At 42.3% G+C, this 27,868-nt stretch overlaps 2 protein-coding genes across 2 annotated transcripts in view; one reads left to right on the forward strand and one right to left on the reverse strand.

The window, feature by feature from the left end:
* The window catches only part of LOC134670483 (rho GTPase-activating protein 26), a 72,650-nt gene extending 58,455 nt beyond the window's left edge, over positions 1-14,195 (forward strand). Inside the window, exons 14-16 of the mRNA XM_063528308.1 lie at positions 11,873-11,921; positions 13,202-13,343; positions 13,685-14,195. Of these exons, the coding sequence (XP_063384378.1) occupies positions 11,873-11,921; positions 13,202-13,343; positions 13,685-13,767 (274 nt within the window). The 3' untranslated portion in view covers positions 13,768-14,195. The remainder of the gene's footprint in view (positions 1-11,872; positions 11,922-13,201; positions 13,344-13,684) is intronic.
* Positions 14,196-20,070: 5,875 nt separating this feature from the next.
* Positions 20,071-27,780, reverse strand: LOC134670962 (hamartin). Its single transcript, XM_063528786.1, has 4 exons — positions 27,574-27,780; positions 22,901-24,602; positions 22,360-22,569; positions 20,071-21,467 (listed from the first exon to the last, which is right to left on the reverse strand). The coding sequence occupies exons 2-4, from the start codon at positions 24,590-24,592 to the stop codon at positions 20,643-20,645; spliced, it is 2,727 nt and encodes a 908-aa protein (XP_063384856.1). The 5' UTR covers positions 24,593-24,602; positions 27,574-27,780; the 3' UTR covers positions 20,071-20,642.
* Positions 27,781-27,868: the final 88 nt, after the last annotated feature.

Below are 27,868 nucleotides of genomic sequence, written 5' to 3' on the forward strand. Positions count from 1 at the left end.
GAGTGCGAGTGAAAGATGCCGAATGAAAATATCCAACATTGTTGGATTCTTTCACTAATTAATTCATTTTTCACTTTTGGTTCATTTTGTGTTCAGACGTGTCATTTAGAGTGAAAGATGAATAATGAAACTAAAAAATGAACAAAAAATGAACCGTCTGATCCCACCTTTAGACTGGTTGACCCGCTCGACGTTTCCATTAGGCCGTGGGATTACGTCGGCCGCTGGCCGGCCGCGCGGCGCGGCGCCGGCGTGCGCTCGCGGCTGCTTAATTGCCGGCAGGTAGGCCGTCGCTTCCGCACAATCCCTCCGACTAGTCCGACTCCCCATTCCCCGACTCTCAGTAACTCGGTCATTTATTAATTCCAGCGTCAGACTACCCAACTAGCAAAATAGTCGTATAAGAATTGATTTACTCAGCCTGTAATCGTATAACAGCCGAGTTACGGTTGTTGAAACACCAATATATCGTATAATAGCGGTTAACTCGACTATTTAGCAATTTTCGCTAATTAGTGCTATAATCATGTCGTATAAACGTTTATAGCACTATCTTTTAGCACTTTTATTCCACCTTTTAATAAATGCTGAATTAGCGCTACTAAATCACTTTTATTCAGCATAATTGTTCTATTAAAATCATATAACAGCTATAGAATAGCTAATTGTCTGAATAAGGCGCTTTAATACAACTGTTACTCAACTCTCTTCTCTGTTGCTATAAAAGCCTATTAAAAGCAATCCAATAACCATTTGGCAACAATGCTGCTGTAACAGCGCGCTTATATCATAATTCGGGTAATGGGGCTCAAACCGCTGTTATAGGAGCTGAAGTGTATTTACAGGTTTCATTCAAAATGTATTCAGCTTAGAGTACTTTTAAAGAGTTTTGAACTACATTAACAGCACAAGTCAGCCATGTTGTACGTTTCAATATAGTCCGGTGGCCAACTGCATGAAACCCTACCTGATAAAAAAATAGAAAATCCTACTCTGTAGGGGTAGCTGACTTTTAGTAGCATCAACTGCTCTTGGTCGGCCGCGGCTTAATTTCGCAAATTTTGCGTAAATGGCAAAATAGTGGCACAAAAATTCATCAAAAAAAAAACCCCATCGTATAATAGAATGAAACTTGCAGGGTAGGATAGCTGCCTTTGAGGACAGCAAAACAAAAGTGGTCAGCTACATCCTGTGTTGGCAGGTTCCTGTGTTCGATCGAATTTGTGGTACCACGTGACAACTACAATTTACCTCATCGAAAAATAGAATGAAAAAAACTGATTGTAATACCTACATTAAATTTGTTGACGTATGTCTTGGTCGGCCTCACCTTAGCCTGATAGCTTTTGCAGTCCGTCCGCATTAAAAAAAATGTGAATGGCAGCAATCCTACCATAGATTAGATTAGATTAGATTTATTTATTTCACAACATATGATTACAGTACAAATTACATTAATGTCAATTTATAAGAATCTATATTGTGATCGTCAGAAATAAATTTAAATAATAGCAAAATAGTCCAAATTAATTAATTTCATTAATAATACATAATATGAAAACTTTCACCTGAGAAGGATCGTCAAATAATAACAATAATAAACATACATCGTTATCGCGGGAGCAAATACGATTTGACAATACTGAAAGATTATAAAAAACAGTCAAAAACAGAAATGACATTCGTATAGAGAAACGTTTATACCTACGACCTTAAAATGTATAATTATTTTATTGAATATCAATGCTATCTTACCTCCATACTTGACTTGATTGGTACTTAAAAAGATTACCTATTAGGTACGCAACCTTATCAGTCAATTTAGACATTTGTCAATCTTGACTGATCTTTATTTGTAACAACATAATCAAATAGAAGTTGCCTTTAAAATGCCTCGAAGGAAAATAACATGTCATGAATTTGTGGGGTTGTTTATACAGGATTATCCTGAGCTAGAGGCTCGCGATACAAATCTATTTTGCTCGAAGTGCAATATTAGTTTTTGTAAAACTAAATCTTCCGTGAAACGTCATTTTAACTCTGAAAGACACACTTCTCTCAAAAAAGATTTTAAGTTGGAACTGACAAAATTTCTAGTAAGCTGTAACATACCGTGGTCTCAAATAGAGAACCCTGTATTTAAAAATTTCATTGAAGATTGTGTATCTGGAAAATTTGAAAAAACTGTTCAGGTCCCTTCAGAATGTTTGCTGAGGCAGACTTGCGTGAATGAATTATACGACAAAGAGATGGATATAATTAGAGACGAATTAAAAGACGCGTATATATATGTAAGTGTTGATGAAACCACAGATGCTATAGGTCGTCAAATCGCTAACGTTATAGTAGGTGCTATGCTTGAAGATGATGTTGGAACTCCACACGTGCTGTCAAGCAAATGTTTAAATGAAACGAACAATATCAGTATAACTAATACTGTAAAAAATGCCCTGGATGATTTGTGGGGCCCTGGTCACAATAAGCATGACAAGGTGTTGTTGTTATTGACTGATGGTGTGGGGTATATGTTGAAAGCTGGCAGAAATTTGAAAACACTTTTTCCGAACATTGTCCATGTTACATGTTTAGCCCATGCTCTTAACAGAGTTGCCGATCAAGTTCGTGTTCTTTTTCCAGAAGTTAACCTATTAATTTCAAATGTAAAGAAAGTATTTCGCAAATCTCCGAAAAGAGTAAAAGCATTAAGAGAAATGTTTAATGGAATTCCTTTGCCTCCAAACCCAACAATTATTCGCTGGGGAACATGGATCGAGGCTACCATTTACTACAACAAGTATTTTGATGAAATAAAAAGCGTTATAGACACATTTCGTAATTCAGACGCACAGTGCATCGTCAAAGCAAAAAAATCTTTACTCAGTGCAAAAGTTCGAAAAGATGTAAATTTCATAGCAAAGTATCTGCAAGTAATACCAGATGCTATAAATAAACTGCAGTGCCAAAATCTATCTCTTAGTGAAAGTTTGACCATAGTACAAAATACATACAAACATATATCCAAATTAATTTTGAATAAAGATGGAAAACAGATTTTAAAAAAGTTCAAAGTGGTTTTGCAGAAAAATGCCGGATATGAAGTTATGAAAAAAATGTGTGAACTGATATCGGAGAAGGAGATAGTACTAGATTCAACGATATATCGTTCTACATTTGATTACTTCCGTCGTTAAGATAAGATAAGATAAAAAATAGTTTATTCAAGTAGGCATATTACAATGCGCTTATGAACGTCAAATAAATTTACCGGCTCCAACCGTACACCTCTGCCCCGAGAAGATTTAAATCCCCCCTCAATTGGAGGAGGGTATCCCAATATGGGACCGGCAACAAACTCGGCGGGACACATCTTTTCAAAACATTATTACATCTTATAATTAACATGCATTACGAGTAATTAATACAATTTAAATTACTATAGAATTCATGCAATTATACTCAGTGAGTACATAACTTTATAGAATTTGATATAAAAAATAAAAATATATGCACATGAAATCACAAATACGTAGCTCTTTCAGAAAACAAATCAAATCTTACAAAAGGAAAAGAAAATAAAATCAATAAAAGAAATGAGAATACATATTATATGAATCTAACTGATTGTTATGAGATGCTTTCATACAATTTGATGTGCTTTCTACCTGAGCTGAGTCACCTTTAACTCTACACATAATACAATGTTTTTAATTGCTACTTGTCGTTATTACAGTTTCTGGTTTGGACCATGCATGTTTGTCTGTCAAGTAGTCCTCGACTCTGTAATAAGCCTTCAACATCAATGACTTTTTTAAGTAATTCTTAAGAGCTGGAAAGGGTAATCTTAAAGCATCCTCAGGTAACTTGTTATAAAAATGAATGCATTGCCCAACGAATGACTTCTGTACTTTACGAACACGAAACTTTCTGATAGCAAGCTTATTTTTATTTCTAAAAACGCACCCATTACAACAGTAGCAGTCGAAAGATCATTTAGCCAATTAAAATGGATATTTACTGCACGACGCCGCAGATTAAGAGTAGAAAACATAGAGAAAATTTATGTCGTATATTACGAAAATCACTTAAGATCAACAAAAATTAAATAATGTTGTACAAAATAAATCATGAATATTTATTTGATATGTCGATTCCGGGTCATTATTTACTAACAGAGTGTAAAGCAAGATTTATGAACATTATGCAACAAAAACTTCGTGCTATGTATGATGAACTTCTTGGAGGCTTATAATGTGTAGGCAGAAAGGTCTGTTTTTACTAAACGGGCAGTCTGTTTTACCACTTCTTTAATAAATTTATATTTGCTCCCGCGATAACGATGTATGATAATAAACAAAGACAATGTCAAGAATAGGTATGCGAATATAAATTATACAGTTATGTCAAAAAATTCACTTATTGAATATAATGGGTTGTCCAGTAAAAAGTTTCTCAATCGACGCTTGAATGTTGTATCAGATGTTTCCGTCCTTATTTCTGCAGGTAATCGCTCATAATAAGTCGGACCGATAACACGCGGGTTCTTTGCTGCTAGTGCCATGCGACGTGGAACTGTTCGTAATCGACCTGTAGTTCTAATGTTTATACCAGATACCTCAACGACAAGTGACATTCTATTTTTCGATGAAGTAAATTGTAGCTCACGTGGTACCACAAATTCGGTCGGACACAGGAACCTGCCAACACAGGATGTAGCTGACCACTTTTGTTTTTTTGATGAATATTTGTACCACTTTTTTGCCATTTGCGCAAAACTTGCCAAGTTAAGCCACGGCCGACCAAGAGCAGTTGAAGCTGCTAAAAGTCAGCTACCCCCACAGAGTAGGATTATTCTATTTTTTTATCAGGTAGGGTTTCATGCAGTCGGCCACCGGACTATAAATCCATAAACATGGCGACAACATGTGCTATAAGTGTAGCAGTAAACGCAGTTACTCAACTTATAGTCGAATTAATGAGATATAACAGAAACTAGATCGTGTAAGCAAATTTTTACTTATTTTAATTAATATTTTTTTATTGAAATTTAAGAAAATAGGCGGCCCATGAATATATATGAACCAGTGCCTTTGGTTTTATCAATAAAGTATTTTTCGCGCTAGGTTTTACTGTATTACGTGTACTTACAGACAGTAAAAACTTATGTACACAATCACGGTAAAAATAAATGTCATGGATGACAGCAGTAAAAAAATACTTAAGTACTCTTGTTTTATTAGATACGTGAAGACGATTAGGCCTCAAACTTAATCAAATAATTGAAATATAATCGCTTACCTGAGATCGTTTTTAGCACATATTTGTTGAATAAAAGCATTTACTGCACTCTTACACATTCAAAATGCCGAGTAAAAGCAATTCGGCAACTTTTACGAAACATTTTTGCTGAGAAAAAGCAGTGCGGTTGCTTTTATAGAACACTTTCACTGAGTAATAGCAAATTGATAATGTTTATAGAACAAATAATCGAATACAAGCACTATCGTTGCTATTAAAACACTAGAAGCGCTTTATATCAACTTTTACTCAACTCTTACAGCATCGATTTGCTTCTTATACAGCGCTTACTCTATTTTTATAACACTTTTAGTCTGTATAAGTGCGCCTTTTCGCGTTGAGTAAACGCTTACAGGACTTTTATTCGACTGTTTTTACACCGTTTATAGCACCAAAAAGCGAAAATAAAAACGTGCTCTCAACTTTTATAGCACATAGATTTGCTAGTTGGGTAATCGCACCATATTTACTACACAATAAAGCTCAAATTAACACGACAATAAACGAATTTGTGAAACCTGCGGATGGCATTGGTACGCAACTGCATTCAATTTCAATAACGGAAACGTGTCAATGTGTACCATAAAAGATTTACCGCGCTCTGGAACATTTGCAAAATGCGTTGCAAATTGCAGTCCAATTTTTTGCGTACTTCATCTGAATAAATACGTAAGCTCTTTTTGCCAGCACGTCTAATCGGTGGGCATTTGAACCGTCTGCAATTTGAAACGGCCTAGACCCTCATTTTACTACAAAAAGCGAACAAGACAATAGAGACCAGCAAAACAAACAAACATTTGGTCAATGCATCCCGTCCCAGCTAGAGTCATTGTGAGGCGGTATTAAGAGATAACGCTGATAAGCGTACATTTTTCTTGGTAGTTTTTTCTGTGTCTTCGGAATGACTTGTCTTCTGTCCCTCGAAGACAAAAGCCTGAAGACTTACAGACAGCGCTTCGCCATTCCCTGCCGAACGACGACAATGGAAAACGTGTTCTTTTCTCGCAAAACTTATGATGATATTCGTTTGAGAACTCTTTTTACTGTAAATTGTATCTCTAACAAGTTAATACTGATGGTTTACGTAAGCAACAAATAGGTCCGTACCTAAGCTTTGTCAATAGTAATAATATGCAGAATACTGTTGAATCGGCCGCAGTCCTTGAGCCGCGTATAATGGCGGGCCGGCTTTGTTCGCCGGCCTCGCTGAGATCAAGAGAACAAGTTTCATTATTATTTTAATGGCTTAAGAGCTTTTATGATTATATGTTTCGAGCTTTTATTATGTGCAGGTTACAATACAGTTGTCTTTTTTTACTTACGGTTATTTTATGTAATTTATGTCAGATTATTCTTAAAAGTCCCCAATCCGTATTGGGCTATCATGGCATCAATAGCTCAAACCCTACGTTAAACTAAACTGACCTAAGTAAGTTAAGAGGAGGCCTGTGGCAAGCTTGGCGGCGTATAGGTTGGCGATCACAATAATGATCCTATCCTTCACAAAATCGAGTGATGAAACTGACGGAGCACCTAAAAATACCTCAATTTATATATTAGGTTGGGTCACATATTTTATCTTTTTAGGATTCCGTACAAAAACGGTACCCTACGACTAAGACTCCACTGTTTGTCTGTCACCAGGCTATATCTCATGAACCGTGATAGCTAATAGACAGTTGAAATTTTCACAGATGATGTACCTATTTAATTCTGTTGCCGCTATAGAAACAAATACAAAAAACAGGAATAAATATTTTTTTAAGTGGGGCTCCCATACAACAAACTTGATTTTTTTGCAACTTCATGCGCGAATCCGACTCGCACTTGGCCGTTTTTTTGCGCTTTTCCGTATCCACCAAAACATAAACATAAGGAAATTTGCCAAGTTTATGTGGCACCATAAATCTGAGAGTGTGCCGAGTGTGGCACAGGGCCTGTTCGATATATAGTCAGACCAATTACTTACATATTATAATTTCGATTCCTAGCTTAGCCATCTCTAGTGTTTTCACGCTAAGTTGTCTCGGTATTCGTAAAACAATTTTCAACAGTGTATCCTTGACATGTAAATTAGCTTTACGAATAAAATGATTATGATGAGGACAAACCAAGCTATTCGACAAAGGGACAGCCTCTTCGTTCCTCAGTTCGAAAGTAGGTATCGCAAGTTGGCTTCAAGTTGAGTGCATAATAAAACGAGCGAAGCCTTACGAGATAAGAATGCGCGGCAGCTGCACGCCCGGTATGCACACCTGCCGACGCGCGCGCATCTGCTGGGCTGGGCCTCTCTCTCTCTGAACACTTATTAATATCCATTCTGATACAAATCAAGCACAAAGAAAAACAAATTGATTACGATTCGGATTGGGCAAACGAATATAGTCCCGTTAATTAACCAGTAATTTTGGCGCACTCGCATAAGGAATAATTTCCCAAAGTTAATAAGGACTTATATAAGCGAGTTATGACAATTTGTGAGCTTTAATACAAAATTAAAGTTCACTGATGATCTTAATCAGGCAAGAGTGCCTCTGTTAAACATTAGGTACAAGTGTGGTGCGGATGCGGGTGCGGGCCAATAGGTACTTATGCGTTTATACGTAGATCATCTTCATCTGATGTAAGATCGAAAATGCACCTTCACTGGTTCATTACTACTCTCAATAGTTTTTTTGGTATTGATTGAACACTAGTACTCTATTAGTGCTTAAAGGGACTCGCATCTTACCGACCTGTATTTCTAGGGGGGATAGCTAAGATGACAATCGTTTGCAGAAAACGAAACGAAACGCTAAAATAAACGTAAATAAATCATAGAAGGTAAGATCCTATAGAAGTGGTATACGCGTGCCTCCGTAAGGGACAAAACATACGTAATGCGACGCTATGATTGGTCGAATTTATTTGTTGCCCACCATAATACATACTAAAGTTACGGCGGGGGGAAAAATGTGAGACTGTGACAAGGACAAACAATAGTAGCGCTTTCGCTGCTACTTCTACTGAAAGATACATAAGACTATCCCGTTCGGTCATTTCCCCCCACCCATCATGCCAGATCTAGTTATTATATGTACTAGCTAGATTCATGAAATAAATATATGGGAATGATAGCGTTTCGTTCCGTTTTCTGCAAACGATTGTCATCTTGGCTAGGCCCCCGGGCAGATTAAATTGGGTACATTGGGCATTACCTTTGGGAACTCATCTAACTGTCTTTCCAATTTAGTATCTGGGATATAAAAACTACGGCGGAGCTTAATAATAATATTATGGCTGCCGTTAATACCTAGCACAGACAAAACTTCCTCCAGACTTAGCATAGTCGCGCTACCCCCTCTGCCACACATACGGTAATTTTACTCCATGTTCGAGTCGAAAGTGTCTTTGTGTGACGTTCGTGTCTTTGAACGGACCAATCACGGCACGGGACTTCGCTCACCTCGTCCCGCGCACCCCCGCATTTTTGGCATCATTGGTTGCATGAAATAATTGCTCTATAGTTACTCGGTCTAGAGGATTCCTAGTCTATGTTACCTAGTCTCGTCGAATGACGTGTCAGTCAGGCGCGGATTCTCGTAATATCTACTTAATGATCAATGTCCTGTAAAAATGCAGTTCTTCGTATCATTCTGATAAGATTACAATAATCGGTATTCAATGACCGCCGTTGTGTGATAAACACCTCGTATTCGAATCACAGAGTCCTAAACTGAAATAAATGTCATATAGGCACTGAGAAAAAAAGAACCGAGTCCTGTTTACATTTGAACCTCTCTCAATGGTCAAATTGTTGAATGCCCACTCTCAAAGCATCTAAGCATCCCGAGCCGTTAGCGGACTCCGAGACAGTTGTGTTTGAAAGGAGATGCTGATGGAAAAAACATCTTTTGTCAATTATATCGCAGCGCGGAGGGTGCGCAAGAAAGACGAGTTTTTGCGCTGACACCTGGGCATGAACTCACCACACCAATATAGTCCCTATTTATCGAAACATAAGGAGTAATTATGCTTTGAAAGGTGATGCAAGCTGTAGACTGTTATTTTATCTGCCACTTTCCAGAATCGTTTTGAACTGCATGGCGGCGGACATATGTCTTCTGATGTATGTTGTTGCACCCTCGAACTTGATTCATGTTTGAAGATAATAGCTTCGTTCAAGCCTTATTTTGTTTCTTCGGTTCGGTCAGGGGTTTGTTAAAGAGTAATTCAATATACAGGGTGTTGGTATATCGTTTGCCAAAATAAAACGGTAGATAGGTTGAGTCATTTGCTATCTTCTCATGCCTAGAAAAACAAAATTGGCCATGATTTTTTTTTACTACTACGCAAGTAAAAATTTGAAATTTACGCAAAACTGGCATAGAAGTGAAAAAAAATGTGCGCCAAATTAAAAATTTCTAGGCCTGAGAAGATAACAAATCACTCAACCTATCTGCCGTTTTAAATCGGCAAACGATGTACCAAACACCCTGTATTTGCGGAAGTGCATGATTAGTAATTTAAAAAAAATGTACTAGCACTCGCAGTGCATCTCGCTCGTAATATTAACTAGTCATAGGTACTAATTGCTGTGAGTGCGAGCGAGGCGACGGACGAGAAGTGATCTCTGAATTAAATCAATTTGTATAGTTGTTCGGTAAAAGTCCTCCATTATGAGTGCCGATCAGTTTTAAAGTGACGGTGTTACCGCCCACTTTTCTCTAATTGTACATTTGTCAACAATCGAACGAGTATACATACATCTCGTAGAGCGTGTTTTTAAAGACAATGCTAATTAATCGATGTTTTGAGGCCCTATATTTACTACATCAAGAACAATTGTCTTTACGAGTTCTCACACGAAACATATACAGTGGACTTTACCAAAGGTCTATACCTTATCTGAATACACAAAGGTTCACTTTAGGTTTAATAATATTTTGTGTCAGGTGTGCAATATTGTACCTAACCTGAATTACCATCAATCAAAATAAAAAAAAATGTCAGGTGCTAATATAAGTGCAATCTTAATACAAGCATGCAATGGAGACCTCTGTATATAACAGATCGTAATTATATAATTGCTGGACTATAATAACGAGCAGGTTATTTCAAGGTTGAGATCTGTCCTTTTTTTACATTTTCAACACTTTATTTCATACTTACGAAAAAAACTGCAGCCGGGTTATATTTGAAATTATTTACCTACCTAATACTCTTTATTTGATACACTCTACCGAGAATTGGTTTATAAGTCGAAAAGTAGAGTTTAATTATTTTGTGTTTGATAATAATGTATAGGGAGTAGCATGTTGTTTCTATTCCAAATGTTTGGTGTGTTTTAAACTCAATGAGAATTTATTCAACTCCTTTGGTGAGTGCGTAGTTAGCCTCTCTCGGCACAGTCCGAACTCTTTTGATAACAACATTCGTTGCTGGATAACACAGGGATAGGGGATACAAGTACATCATTATATATGTAGTAGAGCTAAAATTAGGCGAGACAAACTCTTTGACTGGAGCAGAGAAAAAGTTCACCTTATACAACTCAAGTATATCTGGTGTGAAGCCGCTTCTCGGCTGAATACCTAAAGTGCTGCTTGTCCGAAGCCCCCGGTGGGCAGGTGGCAGGTGGCCACGTGTCCTCCGTCCCCGAGCTCGCACCGGGCCGCGCGCGCCAATCACGGCCCGCAGTGCCCGGCGCGGCGCGTATATACCGCACGCTGCGGCTGCCACACTCAGTCTTTCACCCTCAGCCGAACTGTGTGTTGCTCTCAATACCGATCTACTATCTCTGTGTTTTGCAGTTTGTGTTGTGAGTGAACTGTTAAGTGCCATCATGATTATCTGCCTGTCTGGATTCGTTATCGCTGGGTAGGTGGTGCTCAGTTTTGTCTTGTTATTATCGTTTGGTTTGATGTAAACACAAATCAGCTGTGCTCTGTGACGTGACGTCTGGGAGAATTGAGTCGTCAAGTTTAGCGTGACAACATATTACCACGGTGTTTGCATATTTTGAAATACACATGATCAATTTAAATACTTAATTCATTTGTGAGAGCATTTAATCATTGCATTCATGTACAACATTATAAGTGTACAAGGTAACATAATTATACATATGTGAACACGAACACGGTATAGCAATTATTATAGTTTTAATTCTATAAACTAAAGTTTTAACATATATAATAGATGCTCGTTAATAATTTTATTTATGATTGTATATGCCTGAATTTACTCGTAGTGATCACTTATACGGGTATATAGGTTGTGTCTGGAGTAGGTACCTAGTCAACATCAAAAGTAGCGGGTCAGACTACGCGCCAAACTCAAAAGTAGGCATCTGTTAGTTGGTAGAGATAGTTTTGAGTTTGACGCGTAGTCTTAAACTGCAGAGATTTATCTCTGTGGTTGGAAAAGTTCTCCAGGATGGCAGATACTTTTGACGCGTTGTTTCATGCACTACCACCTCTATTGATGCTAATGTTTTGAGAAATTTAAAGTTAGTAACTATTATGTCAGCCTACCCATGGCATGGTTGTTGACCAAGGTGAATGTATTCATAACTGTCGCGTTGTCATTGTTACAGGGCTTCTCCCGCGCCACTGTCCTCTGCCCTCCTGCGCGCCGCTGACTGTGTAAGTACCTATTATAACTGTATACTCGTACGTTACCACGTTACCCTAGTCAGCCACTGCCACATGGGCTACTCAGATCACTATCCTGCCTATTAACATTAACCCATCCAGGATCCTGGGTTGAAGGGAATTTCACACACATTGGCTAAAAAATAACTGCATTCCCGTTGCGAGGGAGGTTTTGGGCCTATACTGAGCAATTTTTGCTATGGGACCAACCCTGAAATCGCGGAAAAATTAAACCAGCCCATAGAAAGTATAATCCCAAACCCTCCCTGGCAGCAGGAATGCAGTTATTTTTTAGCCAACCTGTATCGTGGTGGTACTGGTGCTCGACGCGGTTCCAGTACATGTCATCTTGAAACTTAAATAATTATCAATAGAGGTAACAGCGGGGTGTCATCTATTGGGCATTAGCATGTCGAGCACTAGTATCACCACCTTATTTATCCCTATATTTGATCGGTATATTTTTTATATTCACTATATTTGACAGCTTACACCTCGTTTTCTACTTGGCACATAGCCAATACATATTTAGATAGCAGGGCGAGTAACAACAACGTATATGCTGTCCCACAGAGCACGTCCGTGCCCCCGATGCCGCACCTGACGCCGCTGTCGTCGCTGGCGGCGCTGCCGGCGGCGGCGGCGGGGACGGCGGCGGCGGCGACCGGCAGCGCGCGCTACTCGCCGCACCACCAGCAGCTGCTGCAGCACTTCGCGCCGCCGCCGCCCGCGCCGCCGCAGCTCCTCGCTCTCAGAGGTATACACATTCTAAACAACGACGCCGCATCTTGTCTAGCCGCCTCTATCTTTATTCAATTATTTTTCTTTGAGCTCTGTCTATTAATTAAGGCGTAAAAAAAGAATTATCTATTTTAGTATTCGGTATCGCGTCCGCAGAAAAATGCTTGAAAATGTGAAAGCTTAGAGGATATAACCGACGGAGACGCCATATCTATAATTTTCAGTACAAAATAGTCTGCCGTTTTTTACGGGGGAGGGGCACATCAAATGTATACGTAACGTGCCTAAAGATTGCCATGTCAGATAAACGTCAGTCCATACATGTGGTTGACATGTCGTTGACCATTGGCCGCCTATTTTTGACAGAGGGGAACGCCTGTTAATGACCACTCCGTTGGTTATATTCTCTGAGTGTGAAAGCCTTATTGGATTTACCGTGGGAGGAAATTGATTCGTATGAGATTGTCCCAAAATATTAATTCTAACTATTAGGTGTGCAGTCGGTCTGACGTATTAGTTCTGTTCGGCAGGCGCCACGAGATCTAGCAGCAGCTCGGCGGAGTCGGTGTCGAGCAGCAGCGCCTCCCCCCCTCCCCCCGGCGCGCCGCTGCCGCCCCCCCACCTCGCCGCCGCCGCGCCGCTGCACGCGCGACTCTACACGCACCCTTACAGGTCAATATCGAACGCACCCTTTCTAGTCTTTTATTCGACTTCTCTAGTGCTACAACACACTTTGCTGGCCATTTATAGACCTTATCCTATAGTAAAAAGTTTATCTCTGTCTCTGATGGTACATATTCGCACGTGTAGAGTGATTCCGTTTCTAATAGCGACGAAATCATCATTTAATTCGTTTTAGAATCTTCGAAATTACCATTTTTCTACAAGTTTAGGTTTGTAACACCTAGCACCTGCAAAAGGATAATTTTAGCTACTTACTTTATTGTACATATATTATATTATTCAGATAGGTTTCCTGACAAGATTAATAAGTAGTTGTTTTGTATGTGCAGACGCGTGCGCACCCTGTACGCGTGCCTGGGCGAGAGCGAGGGCGAGCTGTCGTTCGAGCCCAACCAGATCATCACGAACGTGACGGCCAGCGCCGAGCCGGGCTGGCTGCGCGGCACGCTCAACGGCAAGAGCGGCCTCGTCCCGGAGAACTACGTCGAGCCGCTGCCCTGAGCGGCGCCGGCCCACCGCCGCCGAACATTGCCGAAACCACGTCGCCGGCGACACCGAACCTTGCCGATCGACCGAACCTCTAGCGTCGCAGGTTCCCCGACGCCACGCTGGAAGTTGTAGACGTCGCTATTGCCGCGCCGCGCCCGGGCGCCATACGTACCATATCCTCGTACCTACTATGTTAAGTTGTTGATTCTTTTGTACGTCTGTATATTTTGTATATTGTAAATAAGCGTTTGTTGATATTTTAACTATTTATATTATGTTGTGGATATTTTTACCAAATATACTATATTGTACGATGTCCGTTTGTGGATGTATTATACAGATTAATATATATATCCTTGAGTTTCATTCTCGTCAATCTGCCCCGTGCCCTCGCCGAGAGGAGCCAAGCGCAGCGCAAGAACCGACCTTTTTTGGAAGCGCGTCGTCGTTTTTTGAACCCTCATAACTCTAGGGATATGATGTCAGTAGTGGACTTATTCACTTGCATTTGGGTCAATTTCACCAAACGAGCATTTTTGTCTAATTCCCATGGAATTTTGAAATACCAACATTACACAAAAAAACTATGCTGAGAATTTGATAAAAAATATAATAAATATTAATTTTCTTATGGGATAAAAATATTCATAAAACTATAAAAGTTATTTAAATTTAAAATTTTGGTCAGGGCACGGGAATTAGTGTGTCCATGGAAATTAGATTTTACTAGGACGGAAATTAGAACACGGCACGGGAATTGTTTTCTTAACTTATTTTGGTACTTAAAACTATTATTTATGTATATTTTAATCTACAATAATATACTGCAACCATACTGAAGTGGCATCGGACATATTTACCTTCTTTAATTTTAGTTTCGAACGACAAATCTACGAAAGTATGTTACACTAAAAACTACGTATTTGACTAATCCTTTCCTTTATTTTAATGGCAACTAATCTCTCTTTCTTAGTAAAATGTACGTATTTCGAAACAATACTTTGAGTAGTTTCGTAAACTTGTCCGCCTTTACATACAAAACTATTCATTAAAAAGTGTCATTATGTATCTGCATGTAGATAGGTACAAGGTGTATGATCTGGTATATGGTCTTATAGGAAATGATACTAAGAAATAAATAGGGGCACAGTGAGAAGAAGTTATTGTGTAAGTTAATCTGAAGAAATCGAATATGCTGCCTTCATAAATTAATAACCCAAAAAATTGTTTGAACACATATGAGGTAAGGTAGGGTAAGACTATCACCGGGGTAAGACTATCACTTGTATGGAATCCTCATACTGTTAGTCTTGCCCCGATCAAAATAAACTAAGTTAGTCTTACCCCGCCTTACTTTACACATAGGTATACGGGGTGTCCCTGCCCTGCGGGAAAATCTTCAAAGTGTAGGTTGGTTAAGTAATTTCTCAAAAATATCATAATCTTCCTAAAAAAAAACTTGCTAAAAAAATACCCCCTGGCACTGACTAAAATAACCGACTTGGTTTCACATTACATCCCAAAACTTTTTTGTACTAGAGTAGAAGAACTGCGTTGCGAGATTTGCATCTTTTTACATGAATTCTTTTTAATAGGATCTCATCTCTTTTTGTAGGCTGTCCTTCTTTTCGGGTAATCATACCCATGCCATACTGATACTATGTATATACATCTTTATTCATACTCACATCGTCCATCGTAGTGTACCTTTACTTTCCCTACTAATTGTAAGAACTAAAATGTAACGTTATCGCATATATTTCTATAGGATTACAAACTTAATTATGCAGTTATCTTTAGAACGTGACTAATATTGCAGTATTATTAGATTTTTATTGGCTTAAAAAGCTAAAACCTAATTACGTTTCAAATTTGGAACTTGTGGGTATGCTAGAAGTACCTTAAAATAATATTGATTGAGAGTGATTGTGCCAGTGACAAAACTAAGGGATTTTAAAGTGTATTAATTCTTAGACTACATGCTCAAATTAAATGTTATTTAGATAGAATGTTATTGAGATTTGATGGTACGGCCGTACCACTTTGTTTTGCTCGACTTGGCGGCGGCACTGCCGTGCCCCCAGATCCTTTGTCCTTCTTCAGGCCTCAAACTATCTCCATGCCAAATATGTATTATCAAGATGATATTGTTTCAGCGGCTTAAGCGTGACGAGATAACAGACAGACAGACAGAGATACTTTCGCATTTATAATATAGTAAGAATAGGATATATTAAATTTTTCTTGTACCTATTAGAAAAACTAATTTATAACAACTAATCTATTAAACGAGCAATTTTTGTATATATTTCGGGGATCTCGGAAACAGCTCTAACGATTTCGATGAAATTTGATCATATATGGGCGTTTTCTGGGATGAAAAATCGATCTAGCCAGGTGTCTCTGGGAAAACGCGCATTTTTGAGTTTTTAGGTAGGTATATGTTTTCCGAGCAAAGCTCGGTCTCCCAGATATTTAAACTTTATACGGCTTACGCTGTCAGCTGTCAAGTTTACAAAAAAAAAACCATTGTAAATTTGATTCATTTTGTTTCATGTAACCTTAGGTACGGGTATTATAATATGTAATAATTCCAAAAATAGTTTTATGTTTATATAATATTTTAATGTTATAATATGGTCAATGAATAAGGTAAGGTGGCGCAAGACTAACAGTACGAGGATTCCATACAAGTGATAGTCTTACCCCAGTGTCGTCTTACCCCACCTTACCTTACGTATTAAAATTGCCCGGGTTATTCGGGTCCACCCTGTAAGTATGTACTATAGTACTTATACTAAAAAACCGTTCATAGATTTTTGTGCATTCTTTGAGATTTCCTTAAATGTAAAATAGAAAGATATACGTCATATTATTATTACATATAATATATATTCAATGCCAATATATATATATGTAATAATAATATGACGTAAACATTGCCAATTAACTTACAGTGCCCCCAATTAAAAATATGTTGACAATAAATGTAATACTTTCTAATTCCCGTGCCACTTAATCAGCTGTTTTAGGTAAATATTCCATGGGAATTAGGGCACGGAAATTAGAATTCGTAATAAAAAAATTCACCAAAAATTTAAATCGTGTTTAACCAAACTGTTATGTTATCGCTTACATAAAGATACATAAAGGGCTCCTAAATATGACAATTGTTATTGAAAAGCTATGTGGGAAATAAAATTTATAAGGGGCATCGAAATTAGAAAAAAATTGTCGCCCACCCGGATTCCGAAATATTTATGCGATTTGCTCGAACACGCCGCGGCTTGACGTACATCCACTTGCTTTGAGAAACAGCCGAATACTGCCAGTACAAGTGAGGCGGGACTCGAGGCGGTTCAGATACAGACGTCGGCTGTCAGAGCCCTTTGAGTTTTGCCGACGAAATTTTACTCGCGCGCTCGGACAAAATTTAAACTTCGATCACGAGTTATTTACCACAATGAAGTTAATAGTGTATGTGCTCAGTGATAGTAAATATCATCTAGTTTAAGTATTTGACCCAAAATTAGTGATACTAATGTAGAATTTTTCGTAGGATTTTTCATTATGCTCAAAAGTAGATTCCGGACAGGGCACGGGAGTAGTAATTTGAGCCTTTAGGTATTTTTAAGTGTACTCTAAAAACCAATTAATCAGTGAATTCATATGGAACCCGGTGTGAAAGTGTGGCTTCTTTATGTAAAAAAAAAATGGTAAGTATTATCTGATGCTAACCCGCGATTTTCATCACGGACAGAAAAAAAATCGTGTTCAGAAATTGACCCATTTCTTTTATACTTAAGACGTTATTGAACTTATTGACATAGAAAGAAATCCCGATTTCGTCACTGATTCACTCACTGATGATGTGATGATCATCAAAATTCTTAGGGTAGGTACTTCCTCAGGTCCTAGAAAGCGGAAATTTACAAATTAAAAACTAAGTAAACTAAGTAAAACTAAGCTAATTGAGCCAGGTAGACATCCGCCACCCCCTGGCAGGTAGGCAGGGGGGGGGGGGGCAGTCAAAGTAATTTGTAATGGATTCAAGCTTTGAACTCAGTCTATAAGTCAGTTTTAAATAATGCCACTTGCCACTTGCCACTTAATCAGCTGTTTTAGGTAAATATTCCATGGGAATTAGGGCACGGAAATTAGAATTCGTAATAAAAAAATTCACCAAAAATTTAAATCGTGTTTAACCAAACTGTTATGTTATCGCTTACATAAAGATACATAAAGGGCTCCTAAATATGACAATTGTTATTGAAAAGCTATGTGGGAAATAAAATTTATAAGGGGCATCGAAATTAGAAAAAAATTGTCGCCCACCCGGATTCCGAAATATTTATGTGATTTGCTCGAACACGCCGCGGCTTGACGTACATCCACTTGCTTTGAGAAACAGCCGAATACTGCCAGTACAAGTGAGGCGGGACTCGAGGCGGTTCAGATACAGACGTCGGCTGTCAGAGCCCTTTGAGTTTTGCCGACGAAATTTTACTCGCGCGCTCGGACAAAATTTAAACTTCGATCACGAGTTATTTACCACAATGAAGTTAATAGTGTATGTGCTCAGTGATAGTAAATATCATCTAGTTTAAGTATTTGACCCAAAATTAGTGATACTAATGTAGAATTTTTCGTAGGATTTTTCATTATGCTCAAAAGTAGATTCCGGACAGGGCACGGGAGTAGTAATTTGAGCCTTTAGGTATTTTTAAGTGTACTCTAAAAACCAATTAATCAGTGAATTCATATGGAACCCGGTGTGAAAGTGTGGCTTCTTTATGTAAAAAAAAAATGGTAAGTATTATCTGATGCTAACCCGCGATTTTCATCACGGACAGAAAAAAAATCGTGTTCAGAAATTGACCCATTTCTTTTATACTTAAGACGTTATTGAACTTATTGACATAGAAAGAAATCCCGATTTCGTCACTGATTCACTCACTGATGATGTGATGATCATCAAAATTCTTAGGGTAGGTACTTCCTCAGGTCCTAGAAAGCGGAAATTTACAAATTAAAAACTAAGTAAACTAAGTAAAACTAAGCTAATTGAGCCAGGTAGACATCCGCCACCCCCTGGCAGGTAGGCAGGGGGGGGGGGGCAGTCAAAGTAATTTGTAATGGATTCAAGCTTTGAACTCAGTCTATAAGTCAGTTTTAAATAATTGACCTGGTAATGATAAGTTATCCTCTTGGGGTTCAATGTCCTAATACTAGTACAAATTACCTCTAATGAAATTGAATAGTTTCTTTTATTTCATTTCGTTCGATTTTCTTACCGTTGATTCAAATTCGATTGCCAATTTTCCTTGTATGGTGGGCCGCTAGAGGTTATGACTAAAGTTCTTTGTTGAATGACATTGTCCGTTACTCATGACGTCAGCGCGTTACGCTGTCTCGAGTTTATCATTTTTTCCCCACCTCAAAAAGTGCTCAGCGCCGCTAAAGAAGTTTTCACTTCAAAAATTGCAAACCGATTTTGATTTGTTCGTGAATATTTTTTTTTATTCTATTTAACTGTACATTAAATGTCTCAAAAATGAATTTCTTATGCCCGATTTATCTGGAAATGATACCAAACTCGAGGTGGTAGGTAAATAGAAGCCGATATGATTTTTATTTTATTAGAGATCCAACAGCTAAGACAATACCATAGAATTATAGTGGATACAGAAAGCCAATTATAGAAACTCACAGGAACTAAAAGGCTGCGGCGTGTACCCACCTGCCTACCCACCAGGGGGTGACGGATGGCCACCGGGCTGGATTGGCTTAGCTTTACGTATACTACATCTGTGCAAAGTGGCTTTATCCGATACCAAAATTTGCACGTCCCATACATTGGGTGACACTACTTACCTCACTAACTTACCTTTTGTCTATTCTAAGTCTTGTGAAACTAACCGTGAATCATTCAAAAATGTTAACAATAAATAAATTCTTAAACTTGGAACTTTTTATCCCTAACCCCGAAAACTAGGTGATGGAAGTTCGTATGAGACTTCCGCAAATTTTGATGTAGAGGTCTGAAAACTGACAAAGGCACTCCTTGCGATAAATAATAAAATGTATATTTCAAGTAAATCGTCGGGGGTTAAAAAAGAGTTCTCAGCAAAGGCAGCCTGGCGACGTGTTAACTCCCGTAACACGCCATCAAAAAAATAAATTGATCCACCTTGACGGTGCATTCGATTAATGATACGTCGGAAAGTAAAAGAAATTTGCTTTATTACAATATAATATTTAGAACAGTTAACCAAACAATAAACATTTTGAATGAAATGGGATACACTCTTATAAGTAAGAAGCATGCATCGTAGTACCGGCCCCCGCAGGCGGCGGCGCGGGGAACTCGGAGAAGCATATGAGACGATCCAACACACCAAAGCTTCAAATATCAATATACACAAAAAAAATATGCCATCACTCGGCCGTCATCAAACCGGCTGACCTTTCTTCCAAATAATGTAATTTCGAACCGCAGCTGTGAAGTTTGCCTACAAATATGTTACCGTCGTCCGTCTTTCTGCGTTCACTGTAAAGCTCCCGATTATTTCGTCAATTTTAGTTCTCGTCGCCAGTCCAAATGCTCCACTAACATGTTAAGATTCGGTGTGTCGGATGTATTCGCGCGACGCTTTATACACTGGGCCGGTCGCAGCGGCTAGATGCGGCACTGTCAAGACTCAAAACTGTCCTTCGTCGGCAACGGAGCGGTCACAGGAAGAAACAGTAGGAGAGCAGGGGGCGGCGCGGGGCGGGGCGCGGGGCGGGGGTCGGGCGCTAACTGTCGCGCGGCTCCTCCTCCTCCAGCAGGCGCCGCACGCGGCTGCAGTCCGCCAGCGACACCGCCGCGCCCGCCGGCGACGGCAGCGGCGACGCGCGCACCGACTCGCCCGCCAGCCGCGCCAGCCGCCGCAGCTCGCTCGCGCGCAGCACGCGCAGCAGGCTCGCGTACTTGTCCTGCAGCGCGTCCAGCCGCGCCGCGCCCTCCTCCGCCGCCGTGCGCGCGGCGCGCTTCAGCTCCGCGACCACCGCGTCCCGGCCCGCCAGCGCCGCCTCCAGCTCCGCCGCGCGCGCCGCCGCCGCCTCCGCGCGCGCCGCGGCCGCGTCCGCCTCCGCCCTGGCGGCCGCCAGGCGCTCCGCGGCGGCGCGCGCGGCGCGCTCCTCGCCCGCGCCGGCGTGCGCCTGCCGCTCCCTGAGCGCGGCCTGCGCGGCGGCCGTGAGCCGCGCCTCGCGCTCCGACAGCACGAGCAGCTCGCGGCGCAGGCGGCGCACGTGCTCGGCGCGCCGCTCGGCCGCCAGCGCGCCGCGCGCCAGCGCCTCCACGTGGCGCGCCGACTCGAACGCCTCGCCGCGCGCCCGCTGCAGCTCGGCGTGGTCGTGGGCGCGGGCGGCCTCGGCCTCGCGCAGCGCGGCCTCGGCGCGGGCGCGCGCGGCGCGCTCCTCGGCCAGCGCGGCCTCGAGGCGCGCCTCGTGGTCGGGCCGCAGCTGCGGCGGCGGCGGCGGCGGCTCGCGCTGGAGCCGCGCGCGCAGGGCGTCGCGCTCGCGCTGGGCGGCGCGCGCGTGCTCCCTCAACGCTTGATTCTGTAACTCGAGTGCGCGCACCTGGAAGCAGATAATACACTATTGTTAATAGCATTAAAAGAAACTGTAAATTACCTATAATGGAAGAGCGGTATTCTCTTAATACAAGTATTTACAATACTTAAAAAGAGATACTAGCCCATTACCTAAACATTGTATGCTACCAAATAATAGTACATTATTGTCGAGGCTCGGAAGTAGCTACTTGCAGGCTGAGGATTCGTTTTAAACGGACGACCTTGGGAGTCCGTTTAATTGAATCCGAAGCCAGCAAGTAGCCTTCCAGCCGAGTCATATATAGTGCTTTTCTCAAAAATGGTGCAAGAAATATAAATATCATAGAAATATTTTACAAAAGCAACGTTCTTACATATATATTTTGACAGAAAAAAGTCCTTGCCGCCTTTTTATTTTTTTTAATAAAAAAATAGAAGTGTATTTTTCTGCCGAAAATACGCCAACCTATTTGAGACATCTAAATAGTCGCGGTACTAATCATCTGTTTGGCTGTTTAATGGGCCTGTGCCTTCATTTGATATGGTCATTTCAACTTTTAAAAAATTTGGAATTCGACAAATAATGGAATTTGTATGCAACATTGCAGTCCCAAAATCGAGACTGCAATGTTTTTAACTTTTTAATTTTTGACTGACCATAAACTACGTGCTTCGCGACCTATTTTTTAGACGGCAAAGTCGACTTTGTCGTCCATTTTTGAGAAAATATTGTTTATTGTTATTGTTTATTAATTCATTTCATGTTAAGTCATGTCAACCAACCCCCTTAAGTCATGTCAACCAACTGCTTTCCTGTCACATTTACTTTTATGCTACAAGTGAAACAGCAAAAGCAACGAACGTTTAATTGTCAGAGTGGCGAGTGTAAGTATACATAGGGTTAGTATAATAGTGACCTGTCGGCAGCGGCCCAGCAGGCGGCGGTTGCGCTCGGCGTGCGCCTCGCGCCGCCAGCGCTCGTACAGCAGCTGCGCGTGCAGCAGCGCCAGCTGCTCGGCGGCCTCCCCGCGCCGCTCCTCCCCCACCCCCGCGGCCGCGCCCGAGCCCGAGTACAGCGACGACAGGTACTTGTCCAGGCGCTCGCACGGCGACGCAGGCTCTGAGCCCTGATGACGACACACACATATTTCACCAATTAAAACTTTCGGTAATATTAAAAATTGCCATTTTTGTTAAGGGGTCCCTGGACACCTTCCTATATTTATTTATTTATTTATTTATTATTCGGAGAACCAACAGCTATCAATTGTACAATAGAGCCATATGATCATACCTTCATATATTTATCTATGATTGAAAATATCAAATATTAACTACAGATAGCTGGACAGGTGAAACTAAAAGCTTGTAAGAGGATACAAAATAATACTGTTGAATAAAAGCAAAAAAATGTGGTCTTAAAATAATTACGGCTTCCAACGGTAAGCCAATTCTCACCTCTTTTGAAAAATCATCGGGAAGATTCCTATAGAAATCGGCAATGATGAACTCGTAGGGTTCCGGCCACGCGTCCACCGTCTGCACGGCGACCTCCGTGGAGCGCCGGGGCGGGCGCGGGCCGCACGAGGCGGGGCGGCGCGGCGGCGGGGCGCCCGCGGCGCGGGTGCGCGCGGGGCGGGCGGGGCGGGCGGGGCGCAGCGGCCCGCGGCGCGGGTCCAGCGCGCGCGCCAGCGCCGCGGCCGGCGGCGCCGCCTCGCTGTCCGCCCACGCGTCGTCGGCGCGCGCCCGCGCCGTCAGCTCCAGCACCTCGCGGTCCTCCACGTTGAGCGGCTCCGCGTCCGGCGCGCCCGGCCCGCGCGGCTCCGGCCGCGCCAGCGGCGCCCCCGCCGGCGGCGGCCCGCCCCCGAACGGCACCGGCGAGTCCGGCCCGCGCCGCTGCGTGGCGCTCGCGCGGCCGCCGCCCTCGGCCTCCAGCGCCGCGCGGTCCAGCGCCATCCGCGTCAGCCGGCCCGCGTACGCGTCGCCGGCGCCCGGGCCCGCGCCGCCCAGCGGCGACGTCTCCTTGCGCAGCGGTGACGGCGGCTGCGAGCGGCGCCCGATGGCGCGCACGGCGCTCGACTCCGCCGGGAAGCGGAACCGCTCGCGCGTCTCCTTCGCGGGCGTGTTCTCCGGCGTCGCCTCCACCGCGGCCTCCGGCGGCTCGCCCGCGTCCGCCTCGGCCGGCAGCGGCGTGTGCGGCGCCGAATCCGCGCCGCAGCGCTCCGCCAGCGGGAACCACGGGTCCGTGCCGGGGCGCAACGCCGAGGCCGCGCGGGCGGCGTGCGCCCCGCAGCCCGGCGCGGGCGACGCGGGCGCGGCGGGTGCGGGCGGCGGCTGGGCGGGCCGCTCGCGCTCCTCCTGGCGCTCGCGCGGCGTCAGCGACAGGCGGCGCGTCTCGGCCACGACGTCGTGCCACTCGAGGCGCGCCCAGCGGCCGGCGTCGGCCTCGCGTGCGCGGCTGCCCGTGACGAGCGCCGGGTGCAGGCGCACGGAGGCCAGCAGCGGCGCCAGCCCGCGCTGCCAGGCGTCGCGCGTGGCGGCGGACGCGGCCGCGTGCTCCGCGCGCAGGGCCTCCAACAGAGTCACGGGATGCGTGGCGTAGAGCGCGCGGAAGAGCGCCAGCTGCGCTAAGAGTAGATGGTCGCGCGCGGGCGCAGGCGGCGCGGGCTCCAGCTGCGCGGGCCGCAGCAGCGCGTCGGCGAGCTCGGGCGCCAGCGCGGCCGCCAGGGCGGGCGCGGCGGGCAGCAGCGCGGCCAGCGCCATGAGCGCGTACAGCAGCGGCAGCACCTCGCGCTCGGTGCGCGCGGCGCGCAGCAGCTCCCTCGGCAGCGGGTGCGGCGGCTGCAGGCGGTGCAGCCAGGCGGGGCGCCGCGCCAGCAGGGGCGCCAGCGCGAGCAGCGCGGAGCGGCGCACGGCGGGGTCGCGCAGCTGCTCGTGCAGCGCGTCCAGCAGGTGCTTGGCGTGCGGCTCGGGCGCGCGCGCGAGCAGCTCCACGGCGCGCGCGGAGCCGGTGCGCGCGTGGTAGGCGAGCAGCGCGCGCGTGAGCCAGGGCTCGCGCACGGCGCCGTACAGCGCGAGCAGCGCGGACCCGGAGCCGCCGCCGCCCTCCAGCAGGGCGAACACCTCGCCCGCCGAGCACGCGCCCAGCATCTCCCCCCACCTGCACCACATATTACACGCTTAGATAATCATCGATGGATCGAAATCGATGTTTAGTCATGATTATACAGGTGATTGTCAGCAACTTTTCAAATGTGTCCCTTAGATTTCTTAAGCCACACCCAGCTAATCATCTGAAACCTAACAGAATGAAGACAAAAAAGTAATAGAATGAATGAAGATATACAATCTTGCAAGGCAATTTTATTTCTACAAGTGGTGGCGAATTATAAATATGTAGGTGGGAAGAGTGGATTTTATATGCTTTAATTTTTAGGGTTCCGTACCCAAAGGGTAAAACGGGACCCTATTACTAAGACTTCGCTGTCCGTCCGTCCGTCCGTCCGTCCGTCCGTCTGTCACCAGGCTGTATCTCACGAACCGTGATAGGCTGATAGCTAGACAGTTGAAATTTTCACAGATGATGTATTTCTGTTGCCGCTATAACAACAAATACTAAAAACAGAATAAAATAAAGATTTAAATGGGGCTCCCATACAACAAACGTGATTTTTGACCAAAGTTAAGCAACGTCGGGAGTGGTCAGTACTTGGATGGGTGACCGTTTTTTTTTGCTTCTTTTTTTCGTTTTTTTTTTGCATTATGGTATGGAACCCTTCGTGCGCGAGTCCGACTCGCACTTGCCCGGTTTTTTGATACTATACTGAACTGTCACCATACATGAGAAGGATTCTATTTTTTACCAATTTTGCTATGGAGCCTTAAAAACTTTTTGAGTTTTTTTTTGTTTTATTTCATATGGATGGAGTGTAAATCACCACCAGGTGATTAAATTTTTTTGATACTAAACTGTCTTACTACTGTCTGTAGTACTACCAAATTATACCAAAAAAAAACCGGCCAAGTGCGAGTCGGACTCGCGTTCCAATTTACATTACACAATTTTTAAAAATGTATTTTTTTATGTGAAACGTGAGTAAAATGTCTTTCAAAAATCCGTAGGGGTCGGATCAAAAACTAAGTAATTAAGTCCGACTCACGCTTGACTGTACATTTCTAATAGGTTTTCCTGTCATCTATAGGTATAGACCTATTTTATGTATTTTTTTCAAAATTTTAGACCTAGTAGTTTCGGAGATAAAGGGGGGGAATGGTAATTTTTATGCCTATTTTCTTGAATTACTTCTAAAATATTTATTCGAAAATTATAAAATAAATATATTTGAGATCCTTACAATAAGCTCTTTCATTTGATATGTAACACGATATAGTTTGAAAAACTTTTTTTTTTTCTTTTACTCCCCAAAAGTGGCCTCCATGTTTAAAATACATTTGTTTACGTTACATGTCCGTCTTTGGGTCACAAACTTACATAGGTGTACCAAATTTCAACTTAATTGGTCCAGTAGTTCTGGAGAAAATCGGCTGTGACAGACGGACGGACAGACAGACGCACGAGTGATCCTATAAGAGTTCCGTTTTTTCCTATTGAGGTACGGAACCCTAAAAATGTACCAGTGTGGATCATGAGTTTTTATAATCAATTCTTAATGATTTCATGATTTTAAATAAATATTTTATTGCTCATCCATTTGTTTCAAAATCTATCCAATAATTCATATATATAATTAATATTTATATTATTCATAAGAACTTGTTGCTAGGCCTACATGAATAAAGTATATTTTGTGGGTGTACTCAGAACAAGTCTGTATAAACAAAACATAATAGTATTTTATGCAACCATTGTTTAAAAGAGGTCAAAAAAGGCGAGTGGCGTGAGTAACAATTTGAGGCGAAGCCGAAAATTGATAATAAAGACGCCACAAGTATTTTTTGACTCAGTTAAACAACGTTGCATACAATACTTTTCCTACGACCAAGCACTTACTTTAAAATTAAATTGTAAATTCAACAAATATTTTTAAATCAAGAAGTAGCGAAAATGGAGGGTATGGGCGAGAAAAGAATGAATGAATGAATAAAATTAAAAAAAAGTCTATGGTTCACTTATTTGTCAGAAATGACATTTAAAATAAGGTTGGCAACACTGTATTTCATTCAATATTTTTAATCGCCAAAATAATTTTTTAGCTTGTAAGATTTTACTATTGTATGTATGTTAGTTTGTAAGGTATGTATCTATGGGCCTTAGTTGCCTGATAATAAATGATATTTGATATAATGTTTCATACTTAAATGTACTCCAGGAACCGAGTACTATCAGCTGTGTAAATATCTGCAACTAATAAAGTAGCACCATGGTGAGTTAAGCCTTATGCAAACCCCTTACCAAACCCTCTATAAGGGATAGCGGGCCGGTCCCTGGCGTGTATGCATAAATTATTTTTTAGGGAATAGACTAAAGACTAGTCTTGACAACTATAAGGTAGGGTTTCAAAGGTAGGGTCATAATATGGGTTGCAGCTAATGGTAGTAGACTAGTAGTTAGGTTCGCAACTCTCACTTAAAGCCTACACCCAACTATCAACAAGAATAATTATGTATTATAGTTCGTTTTTTTAGCATCAGAAATAAGGTAAACAATCTTGATGTATCTTTTAATTGAAAAACACATTTTAAAAAGTGTTTTTCAATAAAAAGGCATGTCAAGATCGCTTACCTTCTTTGAACTTCTTTCTAATGCTAAAAAAACGAACTATAGAACATAAAATAAAAATTATGTTAATGAATAGTTTTTGTTTTGTATTAGAAATCTTCCTGCATACTGCTTGTGTTTATCTGAAGTAGTTATTTCGCAAACTAGTCACAGAAGAAAGTCACGAAATCCACGAATGTTGTGGTGATCGTTGACGCCAGTGAAGCGATACACGAACCACGGGCGAACATTAAAGCGGCAACTAATTGCCTCGCGCAGTAGCACAAACTCGTTATCAGCTCGGGTATTGAGTGCAGGCATTACTGCATATATCTGCTGGAGCCTGGGGCTGTTGCTTTGGGAATGCACAAACAGATTAATGGAGTCGTGTTGAACAGTGTTCGCGACCTACCAGTCAGCAGATCGGAGAGATGAGGGACCCGATGGCACCGATGCTGGTGGAATTTTGAAGTCGGTCTTATCTCCCCCTTATATTTATTGGACGCAGCTTGGATGCAGCAGCCAAAATAAGGTAATCTTCGCCGCGATGACTGCGGCTTTTGCTTCTTCACTCATTGACAGACGAGACTGGACGAGACGAGCTCGAGTGACAGCCGTCAACAGGAATACAGGAAACGTCAGCTGAAGCACATTCGGATACTAATGATGAACGTGTTTTTGTTTGTTGCTTGATGAAGCTTTTGTCC

The sequence above is a fragment of the Cydia fagiglandana genome, chromosome 14 (genome assembly GCF_963556715.1).
Source record: "Cydia fagiglandana chromosome 14, ilCydFagi1.1, whole genome shotgun sequence".
NCBI lineage: Eukaryota > Metazoa > Arthropoda > Insecta > Lepidoptera > Tortricidae > Cydia > Cydia fagiglandana.

What these genes read in the sequence shown, in the direction of transcription:
- LOC134670962 (XM_063528786.1), bottom strand. Translation starts at nt 24,592, where the DNA reads ATGCTGGGCGCGTGCTCGGCGGGCGAGGTGTTCGCCCTGCTGGAGGGC. An exon ending in CCGATGATTTTTCAAAAGAG is followed by an intron (nt 22,570 to 22,900) that starts GTGAGAATTGGC and finishes TGTCGTCATCAG; the next exon opens with GGCTCAGAGCCTGCGTCGCC. An exon ending in TGCTGGGCCGCTGCCGACAG is followed by an intron (nt 21,468 to 22,359) that starts GTCACTATTATA and finishes ATCTGCTTCCAG; the next exon opens with GTGCGCGCACTCGAGTTACA.